This window comes from Microcaecilia unicolor, chromosome 6, assembly GCF_901765095.1.
Source record: "Microcaecilia unicolor chromosome 6, aMicUni1.1, whole genome shotgun sequence".
Taxonomy (NCBI): domain Eukaryota; kingdom Metazoa; phylum Chordata; class Amphibia; order Gymnophiona; family Siphonopidae; genus Microcaecilia; species Microcaecilia unicolor.
This window is the reverse complement of record NC_044036.1, coordinates 35,862,177-35,883,546: the sequence shown is the minus strand read 5'-3', so window position 1 is coordinate 35,883,546 and position 21,370 is coordinate 35,862,177. Positions and strand designations below refer to the sequence as shown.

Genomic DNA, 21,370 nt, shown 5'->3' with positions numbered 1-21,370 from the left:
GTCCGTTCTGTTGAGGCTAGAGTAGCAGACTTGGAAGAGCTGAAGGAGACAGAGAGGTACATAGAGCAGACCTATGGGGACATTGTAGAGAAGTCCCACCTCCAGTCTGGCAGCCCCTCTGCTGCCTTGAAGGAAAGCATCACCCTGGTGAAGTAGGAAGTACTCCTGTAGCCAGGATCTACCCACTAGGGGATGCACTATCCTCTCACACCAAGGATATGTCTCAGAGAACTTCTGCCCAGATGGGAAGGGTTAGGACAGTAGTTGTAGTTGGTGATTTGATCATTAGGCATGTAGATAACTGGGTAGCTGGTGGACGTGAGGATCGCCTGGTCACTTGCATGCCTGGTGAAAAAATGGTGAACCTCACGCGTCACCTAGACAGGATCCTAGATAGTGCTGGGAGGAGCTGGCTGTCTCGGTACATTTGGGTATCATGACATAGGAAAATGTGGGAGGAAGGTTCTGGAAGCCAAATTTAGGCTCTTAGGTAGAAAGCTGAAGTCCAGATCCTCCAGGATAGCATTTTCAGAGATGTTCCCCGTTCCATGCGCAGGACCCAAACTTTTCAATGCGTGGTTGAGACGATGGTGCAGGGATAAGGGATTTAGATTTGTTAGGAACCGGGCAACATTCTGGGAAAGGGGGAGGCTATTCCGAAAGGATGCACTCCACCTTAAGCGGGATGGAAACAAGCTGCTGGCACGAACTTTTAAAAAGGAGATAGAGCAGCTTTTAACTAGAATGGGGGTAAAGCCGACAGTCGCCCAGGAGCACATGGTTCAGTGTGGATTATCCTTGAAGGATACTATTGAAACAGGACATTTAGGGAATCCCAGTAGAGGTTTCAACAATGCTGAAAATAAGCGAGGTATGCTTAATGAGAGAGCAGGATAAAGGATGCGCATTATTCCCTTCAACTTCTAAGCAGCTTGTAGGTCAAAGGAAAAAACACAATTTGAAGTGCCTGTATATAAGTGTAACTATTATTACATTGGTGAGATTTTCTTGGTATACAACACAATAATGGTCACACTGGATATAGATTCATTGTACACTAACATCACACAATTAGAAGCCCTCAATGTCATCGAACAGACCCTCCATACCAGAACAGACCACAGAAGGATTCCGAATCATCTTGTCCTCACATGTGCCACTCTGGCACTCACCAAGAACTACTTCCGATTTCAAAACACCTTCTATCAACAGGTGAAAGGAACAGCTATGGGGGCAAGCATGGCCCCTGATATAGTCAACTTATATGTTGCCAATTTCTAAAGAACATACTTAGATGAACATCCATTCAAGACACACATAAAACTATATAAAAGATACATCGATCATATCTTCATCTTGTGACAAGGAAACACCAACACATTGCATTCCTTTCACGTTTGGTTAAACATTCAAGACATCAATTTAAAGTTCAAGATTCAATACAGTCCAAGCGGAATCAATTTCCTCAACCTCAAAATCACAATAGAGAACAATCAATTCACGATCTCCATCTACAGGAAGCCTACAGACCGAAATGCATTGTTACATTATACTAGCTACCACAACAATAGCTTAAAAAAACTTTTGCCTTTGTGCCAATTCCTCTGACTAAGAAGGATTTGCTTCAACTATGATGACTTCAAACTACAAGCTCAACACATATCAGATAGGTTCACAACCAGGGGATATCCAGCTGTACATATTGCTGCAGGCCTAGCAAGGGCAAAAGCTTGCAACAGACAAGACCTACTGCAGACCAGAATCACAAGAGAACATCCAGACATTGTTTGCACACTTCGATATTCTTTCCTTGCCCAACGGATACAGAAAATCATACACTGACATTGGCATCTTCTGGAAAATTATGACTGCTTCCAGAACGAAAGACTAGTGGTGGCATATACCAGAGAAAGAAACCTAAAAGAACATCTGGTTCCCTTGATGCTTCCAGATTTACAGTCCGCACCAACCAATATCCACTTGGGCCATCTTAGATGCGGACACCGCAGTGTATGCAAACATGCCTGGGAAACTGAGGTGTTTTTACATCCAACCACAGTAAAAATATACACACTTCAGCATACATTGGACTGTACTACCTACAGAGTTCTTTATATCATCTAATGTCTTTACCGCCTCCTCTACATCGGAAAGACAAACAGAATGATTAAGTCCTGGATCACTGAGATCCGCAGTTGCATAAAACGCAATGTCAACAGTGCACCCATTGTTGTCCACTGGAACACAGCTAACCATACAATTGAAGACCTAAAATTTCTGGTGTATAAGATTCTCGTGCCAAACAACAGAAGAGGGAACTTGGACAACACATTGCTCAGAGAAGAACAGAAACTGATTTATGAATTCAATGCAGTCACCCCTTGAATGTAGAGTTAGACCTCCACCCTTTTCTATAAACAACTATCATACATATATATTCACACAACCTTCTCCCCTCCCCCTTTTTTACTGCCCCCACCACGTATTGACATACATTGATTAATATGTTGGTCGATATGATGTTTATTTCTTTCTTTTGACTACAAATTTTACATCATTCAGATACTGAGCAATTCAATATCTAATAGAATTTTAGAATTTTTACATTCATTTTTACTTTTATATTTTCATCCTCCACATATGTAACTTAACGTGCACAATTATTTAATATACCTACCTATGTAGCATTGCTTTTATTATACAGTTGATGTTCCTTTACTTTACAGTTGATGTTCTTTTTAGAGTCGCGGTTCCACAACACATACTCCTGTGACTGGGTACCTTTTTAACAGACATGTTCAGTCCTTATATTGTTCAGTCTATGTTATGGCTGTTCAAACTTTATGTGGTTTAAGCCCTGTATGTTCATGAGGATTGTCCATTTTATGGTTTTTCAAGCTGAACTGTTCTGTATGTAAATGTATTCAATGCCGAATTGGTGTACCCATCATATACTGATGTTTCACTATTGTACTTTTATCTTTTATATATGTCATTACCCTTTATTTATTGTGTCCATGTACCATAGTCGTGCTTATCAAATTGATGCTTTTATGGTTTACATTCATATCCATGACTTTGTGACTATTACGCTATAGCCATGGTTTATTACATTTATGCAATGATGTCCTGCACCTCATATTCATACAACCATCCCTTGTACTCAACATCCTGTACTTCATAGTCACATATGCTCACCTTCCACCGTACAGCTTTTTTTTCTATTTGCAATATGTCTACATCATGCACGTTTTCTTGTGCCACTACAGACCCCATATCCCATACATTGGTTTATAAACTCTCTCCTTTATTTTCAGTACACTCTTTTTGCCAGTTTGCCTTTCTGCTTTTTCATTTATTTTCTATTTTTATTGTTAATTTTTCATTTTCATTCTATATTTTATTACCCCTCTCTTATTTATTTATTTATTTATTTATTTATTTGTAGAATTTGTATCCCACATTTTCCCACCAATTTGCAGGCTCAATGTGGCTTACATTTGCCGTTATGGCGGTTGCCGTTTCCGGGTAACAGAGTTACAAATGGTATTGCGTTAAGGTGCATACATACATGGTAACATACATGGAACATAACGTATATGGAACAGATCATGGTATATATATATATATATATACCATGTGCATGCATACATGGTAAAGAAGAATAATTTATGGTATTGCATGAAGGTTCCTGAGTAATAAATTGGATTGTGACATACAATTAGGTTGTCAACTATAGAGAGACCCTATTCAACATAAGGTTTAAAGTGGTATTGCTTGATCATTAATATCAAAGAGGTTGTTCAGTCATGTGATAAGAGTTCAGTTTTGTATAGATCGTGCATGGTGTTATTATATAGTATTTAAGATGGATGTTTATGGTGTGCCTTCTTGAAAAGATCTGTTTTCAGTAGCCTTCGGAAGACGGTTATGTCTTGCGTTGTTTTTATGGCCTTCGGTAGTGTGTTCCATAGCTGCGTGCTGATGTATGAGAAACTGGTCGCACATGTGGATTTGTATTTTAGCCCTTTACAGTTAGGATAATGGAGATTGAGGAATGTGCGTGATGATCTTTTTGCGTTCCTAATAGGCAAGTCTATAAGGTCTGACAGATAGGTCGGAGCTTCCCCATGAATGATTTTGTGGACCAGGGTGCAAACTTTGAATGCGATTCGTTCTTTTAGTGGGAGCCAGTGTAGTTTTTCTCTTAGGGGTTTGGCGCTTTCGTATTTCGCTTTCCCAAATATGAGTCTGGCTGCTGTGTTTTGAGCAGTTTGAAGCTTCTTAATGATTTGTTCTTTGCATCCGGCATAAATGGCATTGCAGTAGTCTAGATGACTTAGCACCATTGATTGTACTAGGCTGCGGAATACTTCCCTTGGGAAAAAAGGTTTAATTCTTTTAAGTTTCCACATTGAGTAGAACATTTTCTTTGCTGTATTTTTCGCATGGTCTTCGAATGTGAGATTTCGGTCACACCTTGCTTGCTGTTTTGACTTCACTTTTAGAAGTCTTACCGCTGTTCCCCCATCCTCCATGCCTAGTTGCTTCACAATCCTCAGTGCCATATTCTACTTCACTATCTCCGATGCATGCGCCTCCTTTTGACACCTTTTTGTGTCCCTTTAAATCCCTTCACATACAGTAGCCGGTTTTCTTCTATGACTAGCTAGTGGTGTCTAGCAGCCACATTTTCCACTGTGCACCAAAGGTCTTTTTGAAGTTACGGATGCTACTGCTTTTTACTTTTATTCACTACTTATATTTCTAGACTTTTCTCCTTTCCAGTCCCGCTGCACGCTCCATCACTCTTCACATACCTGTCTGTTTTACACTTTATCTTTTTACCTTGTCGAGCAACCATTGCTTATACATTTTGAACTGATTTTGACTAGTATCTCCCTTATTAGCCATAACCTTACCACATTTTCTTTCTCACAGTATTGGGCAGTGTCACTTTACCATAAAGATTTAAGTTATCAGTAATGATCACGTTTTCTTTCCATCTATCTTCACTATTGGGTTGTGTCACTTCATCACGATTTAAGGTAGCCCTTATATCATAGCCGATTTTGTTTTCCTTCCATCCATTTTCACTATATGGATTCTTTTTCTCCTATTTTATCCGATTTTATCCACACCCATCCAGAATCCATTATTGTACCTCCCCCACTCCTTGTTTTGTTCTCAAGCACATGCTTCCAGTTAAGTCACTTTCTTGCTTTTCTTTTTACTTCCGCGATTCATTTTAGTCCTCCGCACGGCGCCATGTCCACTTAACTTTCTAGTTATAGTCAGTGCTCCCTTTCATGCAAATTGTTATATTCATACATGTTTCTTTCAGACCAGAACGTCTTCCACCAGACACTCTATTCCAAAAGTTTTGACCACTAACTCTTGGAAACAAAGTACCAAGGTAAGTATTGACACTAACTATCCTTGTGGACGTTTCGAGGCTGTTCTATATACTGTTTCCCTTCTACTTCTTCACGTGCCATACTTACAGACTGCTGCAACCTTTTTTTATATATTTTTATTGTTGTGCTCTGGTTATCTTTTAATTACTAACAGTATTTTAGTGACTGTATTTTAGCGTTAAGACATATTTTCAGATTTTATACTATATTTTAAGTATCAAAAGGACACATAATACTTTATTTTTCTCACTGCATTTTTATATTTGTCCCTCATCATCTTATATTGTTTCCTATATGTTTTTATTTATAGTTCATTTACTAAGATGTTTTTATGATTCCTTATATTTATATAGATTCCTGAAGAAGTCACTTCCTGTGCGAAACAGGGTACCTTGTAGAGTCTTCCCTCAATAAACTTAAACTTCAAACATTGGATGTCTTCGGTCTGCTCTTTGAACAGCCTGGTTCTGTTCCCACTCCTCCTCTGCTTACCCATGGGACATCGTTGTTCTTTTCCACCCTGGTGGTTTTGCAGCTTAACCAGCCAGGAACCATTTCCAGCCAGTTAAATCACTTTGAATATTGACCCCATTATTTTTAGTTTCATGGATTAAATACCAATTGCATTATTCAGCAGCAATGAATGCAAGCATATGTCTAAATTCCAAAGGAGTATATAGTTGGCCAGTTCTGCCAGGTAGAATCACTATTCTAAAAAGTTCCTAATTAGGTTCAGTAGAAAAACAGCAGGTGTTTGTGTAATATTGCTTTAAGCATTGATTCTGACAGTGTATATACTGCATTAGATAAACCCACATTAGTTTCTGAAAAGATGTATTCAGTTCTTAATTCAAGCATTCAAGTATAACAGATAACATTTCTTGACACAAGAAATTTATAATCAAAAAGCTCCGTTCTTCAAAAATAAGGGTAACTGTATGCATCTATTAATTATAGTAGTCAGTCGAGGGGCCAATAAAAATACTTTTATTCTGAGATTTAAAATTAGGGAACATTTGCATTGTGAATCTGGGCTCTCACACATTAATAGGTCAGAATTTGAAAAAAGGCCACTTAACACAAAAAGGTAAAGCCAGGCACCAGTGCTTATTCTTAACTTTATGGTTCTATCTAGTACAGCGGGCTGTCTAAAGGACATTGTTAAATCTACATATAAGTAGTGAACTCATCGACTTTCATGTAAGTTAAATGCAGAACCACTCCACACAGACTTTTAATGCCTGCCCCAAACCCCAATTTTAAGCATAGAACCATGCATTACATTATACATATAACTGGGTGAAATTTTTTAAATTAGCATCAGTGCTGACCTCATAAGTCTTTTTAAATATTAGACCCATAGGGTTTGATTCCTTCTCTGTAGACTCCTCTCATGAACAGGCTCTTAAAGTACAGAACAATTGATAACAACCTCCCAATGGAGACATCAGGAACATCTGGGAAAGGGATGGAGAGAGCTTCCCCTTAATATACTAAGCTTGGCAAGGGATTCTAGTGTATATGCTCAACCCAGCTGTCATGATGGAATGTGGGCAGAATGTCAAACATATTTTCTAGTATTTCCACTTTTCTTCCCCTGCAAATAGCCCTGTAGTTCAAGATAAGTTCAGGAAAAGGAAAGCATTTGCCAAAACACTTTATCACATCAAACCTTCCAGGCACACACCAACATCTGTATACAAACAAATCAATCAAGCCCACAAAAATATTCCCCCTAAATCTTGTGTTTCTATATAGAACTGTGTTTCAGATTTTGGAGCCCATAGGCAAAACCAGAGAGTAAGAGCAGGAAACCTCCACTGGAGCTCGGAGACCCAAAGAGGGTGGAGCTCCCTGAAGGCTAGAAAATGGGTGGGGGTGTTGGGTCAGAGTGCCATGGTGGTGCCTCTTTGAAGAGGTAAGGTAAGTGGCTTGAGTAATTGATGCCTTAGGCAGTTACCTATGCCTAAATTTGGGCATGTATCCATATTCCCAATGCAAACCGTCTGACATGCTTGTAGCTTTCAATTCACTACATGTTTTCTCTGACTGCATCAGCCAATAATATGGGCCATTCCACAATCTTCTCATCAAGACTTATTACCCTTCATAAACTCTTTCATCATACCTTAAGTTTCCTGCCTCTGTTCTCACTGAAACATACCTTGGGACAATCATCAAATCTCAACAGAATTCAAGACTCCTTTTAGAAAGAATGCAGAAATCGGAATTGAGATATCCAGGTTGGGACGTGCGCAATTCTGTTAACATTTCAGAAAAGAATCTGCTGACAGATAAATTTCTAAAAAAAAACTTAGGGCATTCATTTTGCAATTATAAATGAGAAAAAAAAATCAGTGGAGGAAACCCAGCAACCTACACGTGTAAGTGCTGATAGTCATATGTGTAGCATGTGTAGGCTGTATAGAGAGGGGAGTGACCAGCAGAAGAAAAGAGGTTTTAATGCCCCTGAATAAGTCGTTGGTGAAGCCCCACCTGGAGTATTGTGTTCAATTCTGGAGGCCGTATCTCGCTAAGGATGTAAAAAGAATTGAAGCGGTGCAAAGAAAAGCTACGAGAATGGTATGGGATTGCGTTACAAGACGTATGAGGAGAGACTTGCGGACATGAACATGTATACCCTGGAGGAAAGGAGAAACAGGGGTGATACGACACAGACGTTCAAATATCTGAAAGGTATTAATCCGCAAACGAACCTTTTCCGGAGATGGGAAGGCAGTAGAACTAGAGGGCATGATATGAGATTGAAGGGGACAGACTCAAGAAAAATGTCAGGAAGTATTTTTTCACGGAGAGAATGGTGGATGCTTGGAATGCTCTCCCGCGGAAGGTGGTGGAGAGGAAAACGGTAACGGAATTCAAACATGCATGGGATAAACATAAAGGAATCCTGTTGCGAGGGAATGGATCCTCAGAAGCTTAGCTGAGATTGGGTGGTGGGAGGCGGGGATAGTGCTGGGCAGACTTATATGGTCTGTGCCCTGAAAATGACAGATACAAATCAAGGTAAGGTATACACAAAAAGTAGCACATATGAATTTATCTTGTTGGGCAGACTAGATGGACCATGCAGGTCTTTTTCTGCCGTCATCTACTATGTTACACGTTACTATGATATTTTACAACTTACATGTGCACGTGCTGATACGTACATGTATATAAACTGCACATTGAGTGTAAGGGGAAAAGTCTCATAATGTCACTCAGGCTGCTTATGTCCTAGTTAACGCTCACCATCTGGACATGCCTTGGCTTTCATGACTTGTGTAATCATAGACAACCCCCCCCCCCCCCCCCCCCCGACCTCCTATATTTTAAATGTAAACGTGCAGTGATTCAACTAATGTGCACGACATGTTGAAAGTGGGGTTTTTTTGACTTTTTTTAACCTTTTTTTTTCGCTATTACTCACAATATTTTGTCAATAGAGTAGGAAAATAGGTATTGATGCAAAGAGACATGACTCATAGCTAGCGTTCTGCTAGGTCAAAAATTTTTAAAAATGAAATTTCAAACAATCCAGTGTCTTTTTTTTTGTTTTGTTACATTTGTACCCTGTGCTTTCCCACTCATGGCAGGCTCAATGCGGCTTACATGGGGCAATGGAGGATTAAGTGACTTGCGGAGAGTCACAAGGAGCTGCCTGTGCCTGAAGTGGGAATCGAACTCAGTTCCTCAGGTACAAGTCCACCACCCTAACCACTAGGCCACTCCTCCACTGTTGCTACTATTTGAGATTCTACATGGAATGCTCCAACATTCCATGTAGAAGTCGGCCCTTGCAGATCACCAATGTGGATGCGCAGGCTTCTGCTTCTGTGAGTCTGACGTCCTGCATGTACGTGCAGGATGTCAGACTCACAGAAACAGAAGCCTGCGCAGCCTTCTACATGGAATGTTGCTAGTGGAATAGCAACATTCCATGTAGAATCTCCAATAGTATCTTTTTTACTTTTGTTACATTTGTACCCCATGCTTTCCCACTCATGGCAGGCTCAATGCGGCTTACATGGGGCAATGGAGGGTTAAGTGACTTGCAGAGAGTTACAAGGAGCTGCCTGTGCCTGAAGTGGGAATCAAACTCAGTTCCTCAGGACCAAAGTCCACCACCCTAACCACTAGGCCACTCCTCCACTTCAGCTCATTTGCTCATTTGAGCCCAACAGAGATAATGATCTTGGGCAGCAGACAAAGGGAGGTCTTTTACTGTTGCAGAGGTGAACCCTGCTGCCACCAAGAGGTACAGTTAGCTCATTTATAGCCCGCTAATACCAATAAAATAGTTCATGGCAGGTTGCAACAAAGATACTAGATTGCACAAGACAGAATCTAGGATGTAACAATAATTAAACAAAATTATCCTAATCTAAAACAACAATACACATCTCAGCTTAGTAGCTTCTCTAACAAATATTTATGAAACAACCACGTCTTTAAATCTTTGTTAAAAGTAACGTAACTGGGCAAGTTGCTTAAAATAGATGACAAAAAGACCAAAAAGTGGCAGACTGATAAGCAAACAAACATGTGAACAACTTCTTCGATGGAAGGAAAATAATAATGATTTACCAGTATTATGTCGAGATAATGAATCTGAATAACGTACTAAAGAAAGGACATAACAAGCAATCAGACCACAAACGATCTTATATAATAAACACCCCAATTTAAAGAGAACTCTAGCTTCTATTGGAAGCCAGTGTAGCTTAATGAAGAATGGAGTAATAGGATCAGTTTACTTAAGAGAAAATATTAAGCGAACTGCCACATTTTGGTTTGGATTTTTCTAATAATTTGCTTCGATAGACCCAGGTATACAATGTTACAGTAATCCAATTTGCTAAAGAGAAGTGACTGTGTACCACCAGTCTAAACAGAACAGATCTTCTAATAAACTAGCTGTTGAGCCCGTGAAAACGGGCTACTTTTCGAATGGGGGGGGTTTCCGAGCCCCCCCCCTCCGGATTCGCCGCTGCCGCCGCCCCTCCACCCGGCCCGAGCAGCACTGTAAACTTACATCAGCACGCAGCAGCAGGCTCATCAGCAAAGCTGCCGTCGGGGCGGGCTTCCTTCTCTGCCTGTGTCCCGCCCTCGTGTGACGTAACGTCGGCGAGGGCGGGACAAAAGCAGAGAAGGAAGCCCGACGGCAGCTTTGCTGATGTGCCTGCTGCTGCCTGGTGATGTAAGTTCATAGTGCTCGGGCCAGATGGAGGGACGGCGGCAACTCCGGGGGAGGGGGGCGGTTCAGACGTCTGCAGCATGCCGGTAGAGACTTCCCTCTCTGTCCCGCCCCCATCATCACGTATTGAAGCGGGGGCAGGGCAGAGAGGGAAGTCTCTACTGCGCATTTGCGAGTGAGTACGGTCACTCGCCGTTTATATGTTTGATAGTTTCTAATAGTTCTTAGCTTTTTCATCATATAAAAATAACTTTTTACTAAAGAATTTACTAAGGTGTGCTGAAAAATGGCTTGTGGTAGTGTAGGCATGGGTTTTGGGCACGCACTGATCCATTTTTGAGTGCGCCAGTAAAAAAAGGCTTTTAAAAACTTTTGCCGAAAATGGATGCGTGGCAAAATCAAAATTGCCATGTGTCCATTTTGGGTCTGCGACCTTACCACCAGCCATTGACCTAACGGTAAAGTCTCATGCTGTAACCGGGCGGTAATGACCTGCGCGTGTCTGATACACGTATCCAAAAATAAAAATTATTTTTCAACCGTGTGTATCGGATGCGCGCCAAAAATGAAATTACTGCAACAGTCACGTGGTAATTGGGCGGTAACTCCATTTTGGCGCCAGTTGGGCGCAGGTAGACGCTTACGCGGCTTAGTAAAAGAGCCCCTTCTTGTTCCGTTGTTAGTTTCTCATCTAGCATGACACCCAGGATCTTAACTGTATGGTCTAAAGAATAAAAGTCTCCAGCAATACAAAATTGTGAATCTATATTTGAGCCCTGCCTATTCCCCAACAAAAGGAATTTAGGTTTTTTCCTTATTTAATTTAAGGTTGTGAACAGTTATCCACTCAGAAATTATAGTAAAACAGTGAGCAATAAACATGCATTTATCTAGAAACCATCTTTTCATACTTAACAGGTTTTAGAACTCACCTCTTCAGTTACTACCATATCATAATTACAGGAAATGTACTGGTAGTCTGTTCGCTCTACCTTCTCCCTCTCTCACTGGCCTAATTTCCATTGCAGGTCATCCCCTTCTTCTAGTCCCTGCCATTAAAGTCTTGGACATTATTATTATTATTATTACATTTGTACCCCGCTCTTTCCCACATAATGCAGGCTCAATGTGGCTTACGTAGTAATTTGAAATACAAAGTTAATAGAATTTTAATAAAACAGTAGTAAAACAATGTAAAGTTGGGCTTAGTAGTGTATGATAAGTTGAGCTAGATAATATATGACTAGGATAAAAGAGGGTAGATAGGATAGTGTAATTTGGGAGAAAGGGTAAGGAGGGATAAATTTAAGGAGAGATGGAAAGAGAAGGATGGGAGGTTGGTATTTAAGTCAGAACAGAATTGAGGGTGGAAGTTGGCGAGATTAGGTTGGGGCATTTGGGTAGCCTTAACCTTCCATCCCTTCATCACCAAAATTGTCAATGCCTGCTTCTTCAAATTGAAGATGCTCTACTCTGACACTTATTCACTGCCTCAGTGCTTCGTGTACTCCTTCACTCACTCGTAATTTCCAGCCTCGATTACTGTAATGCTGTGTTGCAGGTTACTCCAAGGCAAGACATCCAGTGACTACAATTCATCCAGCATGCAGCCATTCATCTCTTAACTGAGGCCAAACGGTTTGACCATGTTACACCTCTCCTAAATGAGAAGCACTGGTAGCCCGTCTCATTTAGGATCTCATTCAAAATACTTCTCCTAGTCTACAAAATCCTACAATCTGGTCAACCCCTTTATCTATCTCAATATTTCACACTTTACTGGTCAACCCCTTTATCTATCTCAATATCTCACACTTTACTGTTCCCCAGGTTGCTCCGCTCTTCACAAGAATACCTGTTGCAGCTCCCTTCCCTCCATTCAGCCTGTCTCTCCTCTATTCAATATCACATGTTTAGCGTAATAGGCCCCTCTCTTTGGAATAAACTTCTACAGGGCCTGTTAGTAGAACCTTCTCTGTCTGTCGTTAAGGCTCAACGTATGGCCCATCTCTTTATCCTAGCCTTTGACTCTGCCATGAGATAAAACGTCTTCTTGGTCAGTAAAGGCCAGCGGCAATCAACGTTTTGCTGACTGCCACTGACGCTAAACCTGGAAATTCAACACTGGGTTGTGCTTGGGCACCGGCATTGAATTTCCAGGTTTTTTGGAGCTAACTACCACAAAGCCAGATAAGTGCAATACTCAGCATTTAACCAACTATGGGTTACTGCATAAAGGGGCCATTTACTAAGCAACGGTAAGCCCACTGCGAGCTTACTGCACACAAATTGGCGGTAGTTCCCCCCTGTAGCATGTGCCATTCTGGTACTACAAAAATATGTCCTATTTTTGTTGTGCCAGAACTTAACCGCCAGGTTAGCAGAGCAGCCCTTACTGCCACCTCAATGGGTGGCGATAAGGGCTCCCCACCGAAATGGCCATGCGGTAAGTGGTTCCACTTACCACAAAGCCATTTTGTTTCCCAAAAATGGACAGCCTTTTAGCTGCTGCTGTAAAAGGGAGCCTCCGCGCATGTCAAAAAGACGCACTGATGACAGCACAGGCCCCCTTTTACTGCAGCCTGGTAAAAGGACCTCAAATATAGGACTTTTATGTGGTCCTATTTATGCAGTTAACTGGCCAAGAGCTGACTCCGCCCCCAGAATGCCCCCAAAATAGACAGTTTTCAGTTCGGCACTAACCGATTATTTTCCACGAGTCCTGAACAAGTGATTTAACTGGTCAGGAGCCATTTCTGGCCGGTTAAATCACGTTGAATATCAACCCTAAAAGTACAGTTGTTGTCCTCAGGGAGCCCCTTTAACTAAATACTGTAGAACTGCATAGTGAAAGCAAAATAAAATTAGACAACAAAAAGGGTTAGATAGTACAGACACTGATAGGAATTTTTTTTTAAAGAAAATCACAACTCATTTCCCAATGAATAGAGGCGGCTATTATTGTAATAACATTATGTTGAATGATTTATTGTTAAAAATTTCACTAACTGCTGTACCACATAAACTGAAGACATGGAACAAAGGCTACAAAATGTCTTGTGGTAATTTTGACATTTGGGAGATAGAACAGGGTGTAACAAATAGGCAATATTCTTATCAATTACATTCTCCTACTTGTAACAGTGACACACTACAATTCTACTGCAGCATTACCATAATCTGTCCCATGTGTCACTGTGATGCCAGCTAACATTAAACTAGAGCCCACTAATATGAATCATAATTAATTACATCTATGAAAATTAAGTAGCAGTGGGCTGAATCACTGTGAGAGACTAATGAATATGTTATTCTAACTCTGTTCTCCACGGTGCTTAAAATATTAGGCAGTCATTAGTTTTCTGGATGCTATCTATATCTATTTATCTATCTATCAACATAACAAAAAATCAATTGGAAACATTTCTTCTACGGTACCTATTTTTGTATAATTCTCCATTACAAAATCTTCTAGTCCGATCAGCTCCCAGAAACTGTCATCCCAACCCTGGCTTGAAGAATATGTCCACTTGCAAACCAAAGTACACAAGGACCTAGTGAGATCAGAAAAAAAAAAGATCTTTAATAGCAAAATGCCATATTCTTTATCTAAAGGGCAATTTTCAAAGGCATATCCATGCAGAAATCAGGGCTTTCTATGTGGAAATTGCCCTCCACACATGAGAGTATACTTGTGCAGACTTTACGGTTATGTGCATTGTCTGAAAGTTGGCCCCCCCACAAAGAGAAAACTGATTTGATTTAAAGGCAGAGTAGAGGAGCTTTCCCATTAAAAAGTAAACAGAAATCTCTATGTACAGCAGACTCATGGTCAGATATTAAATAGGATGTGTGACATGATCGCCAACGGCAAACTTGGTGGGCGTTAAAATAAATGCAACAGGATTTAATAATGACCTTGGTCTCCTTACCCATTATTAGATATAGCCAATGTTCCCTCTAAGCCAGCGGTGATCATCCAAGTCAGCAAGGGCCACAACCAGGTCAGGTTTTCAAGATTTCCACAATGAATATGCATGAACTTGATCTGCATATACTGTTTTCATTATATGCAAACAGATCTCTTGCATATTCATTGTGGAAATCTTGAGAACCTGACTGAGTTGTGGCCCTCAAGGACGATGGTTGTTCAATATCACATGTTGAGGGAAAGGCAAGTTCTGCAGGACTCTAGAGGACCTGCCTGTCCCTAGTGATTGAAAATACAATATTGAGGCACTAAATTCCCCTCCCTCCCCCCCAGCACCAATATGGTTGAAGGACTCCTGCATAGAATAGGCGCCATTTTACCAAGCTGTGGTAAACGGGGCCCTGCGCTGGTTGCAGGTAAAAAGGCCAAAAAAAGAAATGGCATACGGTAAGATTTCACTTACCACATGGCCGTGTGTGTGTGGGGGGGGGGGGGGGGGGGGCACTTACCACCATCTATTTAGATGGCGGTAAGGGCTCCCACGCAAACCCAGCAGTAAGCGGCCAGTGTGTGGTGCTGCCCAATTACCACTGGGTAACACCCTGTGGAAATGCTGTGCACTGGGGGGTGGAACTACCACTGACGGCAGTTCCAGACTGCTGCACGCTAAGCCCATGGTGGGCTTACCACTGCTTTGTTAAACGGCCCCTTAGAGCAGTGGTTCCCCAACCTGGTCCTGGAGGCACCCCAGCCAATCAGGCTTTCAGTATATCCATAATGAATATTCATGAGATAGATTTGTGTGCAGTGGAGGCAGTGCATGCAAATCTCTCTCATGAATATTCATAGTAACATAGTAAATGATGGCAGATAAAGACCTATACCATCCATCCAGTCTGCCCAACAAGATAAACTCATTTTACGTGGTATATGATACTTTATATGTATACCTGAGTTTGATTTGTCCCTGACTTTCTCAGGGCACAGACCGTAGACATCTGCCCAGTACTAAGTTCTGAAGTTAACATCGAAGCCCCTTAAAATTTACACTCCAGCCCATCCCTATCTATTCAGTCACGATTAGGGCGTAAACCGTAGAAGTCTGCCCAGCTCCCTTATTGTTTCCCAAATACCGGCGTCGCCACCCAATCTCCACTAAGATTCCACAGAACCATTTATTCTAAATAGGATTCCTTTGTGTTTATCCCACGCATTCATTCTGGGTATCTTAAAAACCTGACTGGCTTCAGTGCCTCCAGGAGCAGGTTTGGGAACCACTGGCATAGAAGGAACATTGGACATAGCCCTCCTGCAGCTGTAAATCCTAAGCCCTTTCCTTGTTATTGTTTTCTTACACCTCTGTCCTGCTTCTCAATCCCATTTATAGGGCATATTTCAGAGTGATTTACTCAGGTGCAAAAATACCGATGGACTTTTCAGCCCCTGAGGCTCTACCTGCTTAGTTTACAACTCTGAAATAAATATCACCATTGTGACTGCAACTTGTTATTCCCTTTGATATCTTGGCCACTTAACTGTTTCATTAAACAATGATTTGATGAAGCAAAGATTCAGAAAGCTAGTCACAAAGGTATTAAGTTAATTCAATCAAAAATTAAATCCTATGATTTATTTATTGGTGGTTATTTCTACAGGAGTGTCACTTTGAATCCTGGGCACTGCAAACAGGTCTAGTTTTCAGAATATCAAGAATGAATATTTATGAATGTACATACTGCGTCATTAGTATATTTATCCTGTGTCTAAATTCCGAAAACAGGTTATAGAATTGTACTTCACATCCTCAAGAAGATGAACGGGAGAACTACTTATCTCACATTAGTTCAGGCCAAAGATAATACACAGTAGACCCCCCCTTACCCATGTAATCAAAGATATACTGGCTAGTATCAGAGAAGATTTGCTAATAGTTCACTGGCTTCCAATCAGGTACCGCATACAGTTCTAACTTCTCCTACTTACCTACAAATGCACTCAATCTGCAGCCCCTCACTACCTCTCTACCCTTATCTCCCCTTACGCTCCTACCCGAAACCTCCGCTCACAGGACAAATCCCTCCTCTCTGCTCCCTTCTCCACCATCGCCAACTCCAGGCTCTGCCCTTGCCTCTCCCTATGCTTGGAACAAACTCCCTGAGCCCATACGCAGAGCCCCCTCCCTGCCCATCTTCAAATCCTTACTCAAAGCCCATCTCTTCAATGTCACCTTCGGCACCTAATCATTTTACCTCTATCCAGGAAATCTAGACTGCCCCAATTGACTGTCTGCACATGTTGTCCATTAGATTGTAAGCTCCTTTGAGCAGGGACTGTCCTTCTTTGTTAAACTGCACAGCGCTGCGTAACCCTAGTAGCGCTTTAGAAATGTTAAGTAGTAGTAGTAGTAGTAGTATTACATATAGCAGTGATTTAACCAGAGCTGAGATTGTGATGTCATAATGCCTCATTCCACCAATGCCTGAGAGCCAGCCTCATCAGTGATGTCACAATGGCTTGATTGTCCTATATTTGTCTCACTCTTATCTATTAGATTGTAAGCTCTTTGAGCAGGGACTGTCCTTCTTTGTTAAACTGTACAGCGCTGCGTAACCCTAGTAGCGCTTTAGAAATGTTAAGTAGTAGTTGCAGTTGCCATTGTTCTACCTGTAAGAAAGGTATGCAAATGCAATGGACTGGGAAAATATCTCTTACATTTGACAATCTAATAACATATTTAGAAGGGAACCGCTTGAATGTAGTTGCAAAAACCACAGAAAGGCGGTATATCAAGTCCCGTTCCCTTTTGCTACCCTTTCTCCCAAGGGCATAAAAAGATTCGGCTTATTTAAGCAGTTGATGATGTGTCGGGCTCCTTTTATTTGGAACTCATTTGCTTTAAAATTGGAAGATTTGAATAGTTATGACATTTTTTTGAAACTTCTGAAGACCACTCTTTTTTTAGTTAATTCTCCTTTTAATTTAGTTGATATAATTATAATTCCCGAGGTTTGTCTTGTTTTTTTTTTTTTTTGCTTTATATTTTATTGTAAACCACCTAGAACTTATGGGTCAGGCAGTCTAGAAATGTGATGTAACATAAAATAATATCACCTGAACGTAGGTGCATATACTTATGTCAGCTCTATGGCTTGGCGTAAGTGCTTGCACCTAACGTATAGGCATATATTTTCATTGTTGATAGGTGCCTATCAGGCTTATTTTCAAAAGTGATCGCCGGCCATTTCCCAACATAAATCTCAAAAGCGGCGAAATCGGTATAATCCAAAGCGGCTTTTTTGACAGCATCGCCTCGCCGGCGAAAGTTCAAGGAGGCGTGTCGACGGCGTAGCGAAGGCGGGACATGGGCGGGCATGGGCGTGGCTACCAGATGGCCGGATTTCGCGGATAATGGAAAAAAAAGCGGCATTAAGCAGTATTTCGCCGGGTTTACTTGGTGCTTTTATTTTCATGTCCAAGCCTCAAAAAGGTGCCCCAACTCACCAGATGACGACCGGAGGGAATGGGGGATGACCTCCCCGTACTCCCACAGTGGTCACCAACCCCCTCCCACACTAAAAAAAATAAAAATAAAAACTTTTTTTTACCAGCCTGTATGCCAGCCTCAAATGTCATACCCAGCTCCCTGACAGCAGTATGCAAGTCCCTGGAGCAATTTTTAATGGGTGCAGTGCACTTCAGGCAGGCAGACCCAGGTCCATCCCCCCCTACCTGTTACACTTGTGGTGCTAAGTGTTGAGCCCTCCAAAGCCCCCCAAAACCCACTGTACCCACATGTAGGTGCCCCCCTTCACCCATAACGGCTATGGTAATGGTGTAGAGTTGTGGGGAGTGGGTTTGGGGGGATTTGGGGGGCTCAGCACCCAAGGTAAGAGAGCTATGCACCTGGGAGCTATTTGTGTATTTTTTAAACATTTTTAGAAGTGCCCCCTAGGGTACCCCTAGGGTGTCCTGGCATGTCAGGGGGACCAGTGCACTACAAATGCTGGCTCCTCCCATGACCAAATGCCTTGGATTTCGCTGGGTTTGAGATGGCCGGCATTTTTTTCCATTATCGCTGAAAAACAAAACCAGCCATCTCAAACCCAGCGAACTCTGGCATTTGGCCAGGCTAAACTGTATTATCGGAAAAAAAGATGGCCGGCCATCTTTTTCGATAATATGGTTCCGGCCAGCTGTTGCGCCACCGCCAAAATAGATCGCCGGCGAACTATTTTGCCGGCGATGTTCGATTATGCCACTCCACGTTCCTTTATAGAATAGGTTCTTACCAGGTGCTTCTGGGCGTCCATTGGGAGATGAACAGTTATAGACTTACGTTTCCTTACGAAAATTGGTTTATTAACAGCAGACTAACAGAAGTATCATGTTCATCAGATCCATGTTAACAAATGTAGAATCACTATTGGACTGTAACAGCCGCTTTAGAACCACAGAGTTCTGGATCTCTGTCCCCATTGTAAAATGCAGTTTCAAGCGGGTGTCATTCCAGTCGTGACTGTAGTTACTAACGCAGCAGCAAAGGTAACAATGAGTAAACTGGTGGCAGCTTGAGAAGAAAACGTGACAGCCTCCAACGTAATGTTTTCCACAGACATAAGAATAACAGATGCTAAGGGAGAGCTTTCCAAGTAATGACGCCTGTTGCTTTGCAGTGAAAGCGTCATTTGGAGGAATACAGACAAGTTATTCCCTATAAACTTCTGCCTGCACTAAGGCGCGGCTTCTAAATTAGTACATAATAGACTAAACTGCACGTCCTAAATACAACTCTTCCAAAAAAGGTATAAGGGCTGTCATTAAATGGAAAATGTTATAAAGTGGGCGCTATTTCTAATTTCTATTTTATTTATTTTCCACTTTAGCTCAACAGCAGCAAAATCAGGCAACACCAAGCTATACTAACTTTAGAATCTACCAATCAGCTTCACAATAAGTTCAATAAAGATAACTTCATATCAACACCAAAAGAACATCTGTAGCTAAATAAACATAACCCCCACCCTTCCTGCTCTTTCCATTAATATACCCTCCCCTTCAACACACTGATTGAAAAACTACAGTTTCATCAATAGAGTTGACTACTGGGCTCATTTTCGAAAGAGAAGGACGTCCATCTTTTGACAAATTGGAAGATGGATGTCCTTCTCCCAGGGACGTCCAAATCGGTATAATCAAAACCCAATTTAGGACGTCTCCAACTGCACTCCGTTGCAAGGACGGCCAAAGTTCAAGGGGGCGTGTCGGAGGCGTGGCAAAGGCGGGACTTGGGCATGCCTAACACTTGGACGTCCTTGACTCATAATCGAAAAAACAAGGACGTCCCTGATGAACACTTGGACGTTTTCACTCGGACATGTTTTTATTACGACTAAGGCACAAAAAGGTGCCCGAAATGACCAGCTGACCACCGGAGAGAATCGGGGATTAACCTTCAAATGACTAGCTCTGTGGTAAAATTGGTAAAACAGTGGTTCCTGTATTGAGAGTATTGGCCAACTGTGAGCTCACTATGAGGCCTCATACCTCCAATATCATAAATACCAGGGGTTTGTTTTGTCATTTGAGGCATTGTAGGACAGTTGAAACGTGCTTGGCCACCGATGATCTGATAACACTGTTCATTAGTTACCAACTGATTAGATTATTGTAATTCTTGATGGATAGGATTATCTGTCAAACTGAAATCACGAGGAGGGATTGTAGGGGGCCAGGACAGGAAAACAAAGAGGGATTGTAGGAGACAGGATAGGAAATGAGAAGTGGCACATCGAATGCACTTGTAGGTGACAAGAAGTAGTTTGAACCAAACTGATAAGTAATAGTGGTAGTATTACAAGTAGTAGAGTGGATCAAGACCTGATAAAAGGCAGTAGGGGTCAGCATGTTGATATTTTACAGTGGGAAGTCTCCTCATCCTCACTGGAATATTGACAGCATAAAATGGCACCCATGATGTGCTTGCTGAATGTTCATTTTGCAATAAGTGAGGCAACTATGCCTTTGAAAAATAAGGGCTCCTTTTATTAAGTGGTGGTAAGCCCAATGCGGGCTTATCGCTCGCTATATAGAAGTACCGCTGGGTGACCGCAGCAGCACGGCGGTATTTCCCATCCCTTGCGCACTGTCATTTCCGGCGCTACAAAAACTTATTTTGTACTTATTTATTAAATGGGGAAAATCCACCATTTCTGGGATAAGCAGTATAAAATGTTTTGTACTTGGGATCTTGCCAGGTATTTGTGATCTGGATTGGCCACTGTTGGAAACAGGATGCTGGGCTTGATGGACCTTTGGTCTTTCCCAGTATGGCCATACTTATGTACTAATCAGGCAGTGCCATGAGCTGCCCGGTTACTGCCAGGTTAACACAGGAACCCTTACCGCCACCTCAATGGGTGGCGGTAAGGGCTCCCCCCTGAAATGGCCTCGCAGCAAGTGCTTTACTTGTTGCATGGCCATTTCCTGTAGGAAGGTGAGACTTCCCTTTTACCAGCTGAAGTAAATGGGGCCTAGGCGAACTTGTAAAACACGTGCTGACGCCAGAGCCGGCCCTCTTTTGCCGCAGCTTAGTAAAAGGGATCCTAAAATAAGTTGCTCTGTTTCAAAAGCAGCGTGGGCAGATGGGAAAAATTTTCCCCACCCCAAATCGGCCCTAAACCAACCCAAAACCCACCCAAAGTCAAACCCCACCCCCAACATCACCGACCCTGCCTCGAACGTCACCGACCCCGCCCCCTGACGTCACCTCTGCCGTCGTTAGCCCCGCCCCTGACGTCACCTCTGATGTCATTACCCCGCCCC

At 41.9% G+C, this 21,370-nt stretch overlaps 1 protein-coding gene across 2 annotated transcripts in view; it reads right to left on the bottom strand.

Moving 5' to 3' along the window:
* The window catches only part of FGGY (FGGY carbohydrate kinase domain containing), a 464,206-nt gene that overhangs the window by 233,206 nt on the left and 209,630 nt on the right, over nt 1–21,370 (bottom strand). For both annotated transcript variants that reach the window (XM_030205275.1, XM_030205274.1), the window contains exon 6: nt 14,056–14,171. In XM_030205275.1, the coding sequence (XP_030061135.1) occupies nt 14,056–14,171 (116 nt within the window). The remainder of the gene's footprint in view (nt 1–14,055; nt 14,172–21,370) is intronic.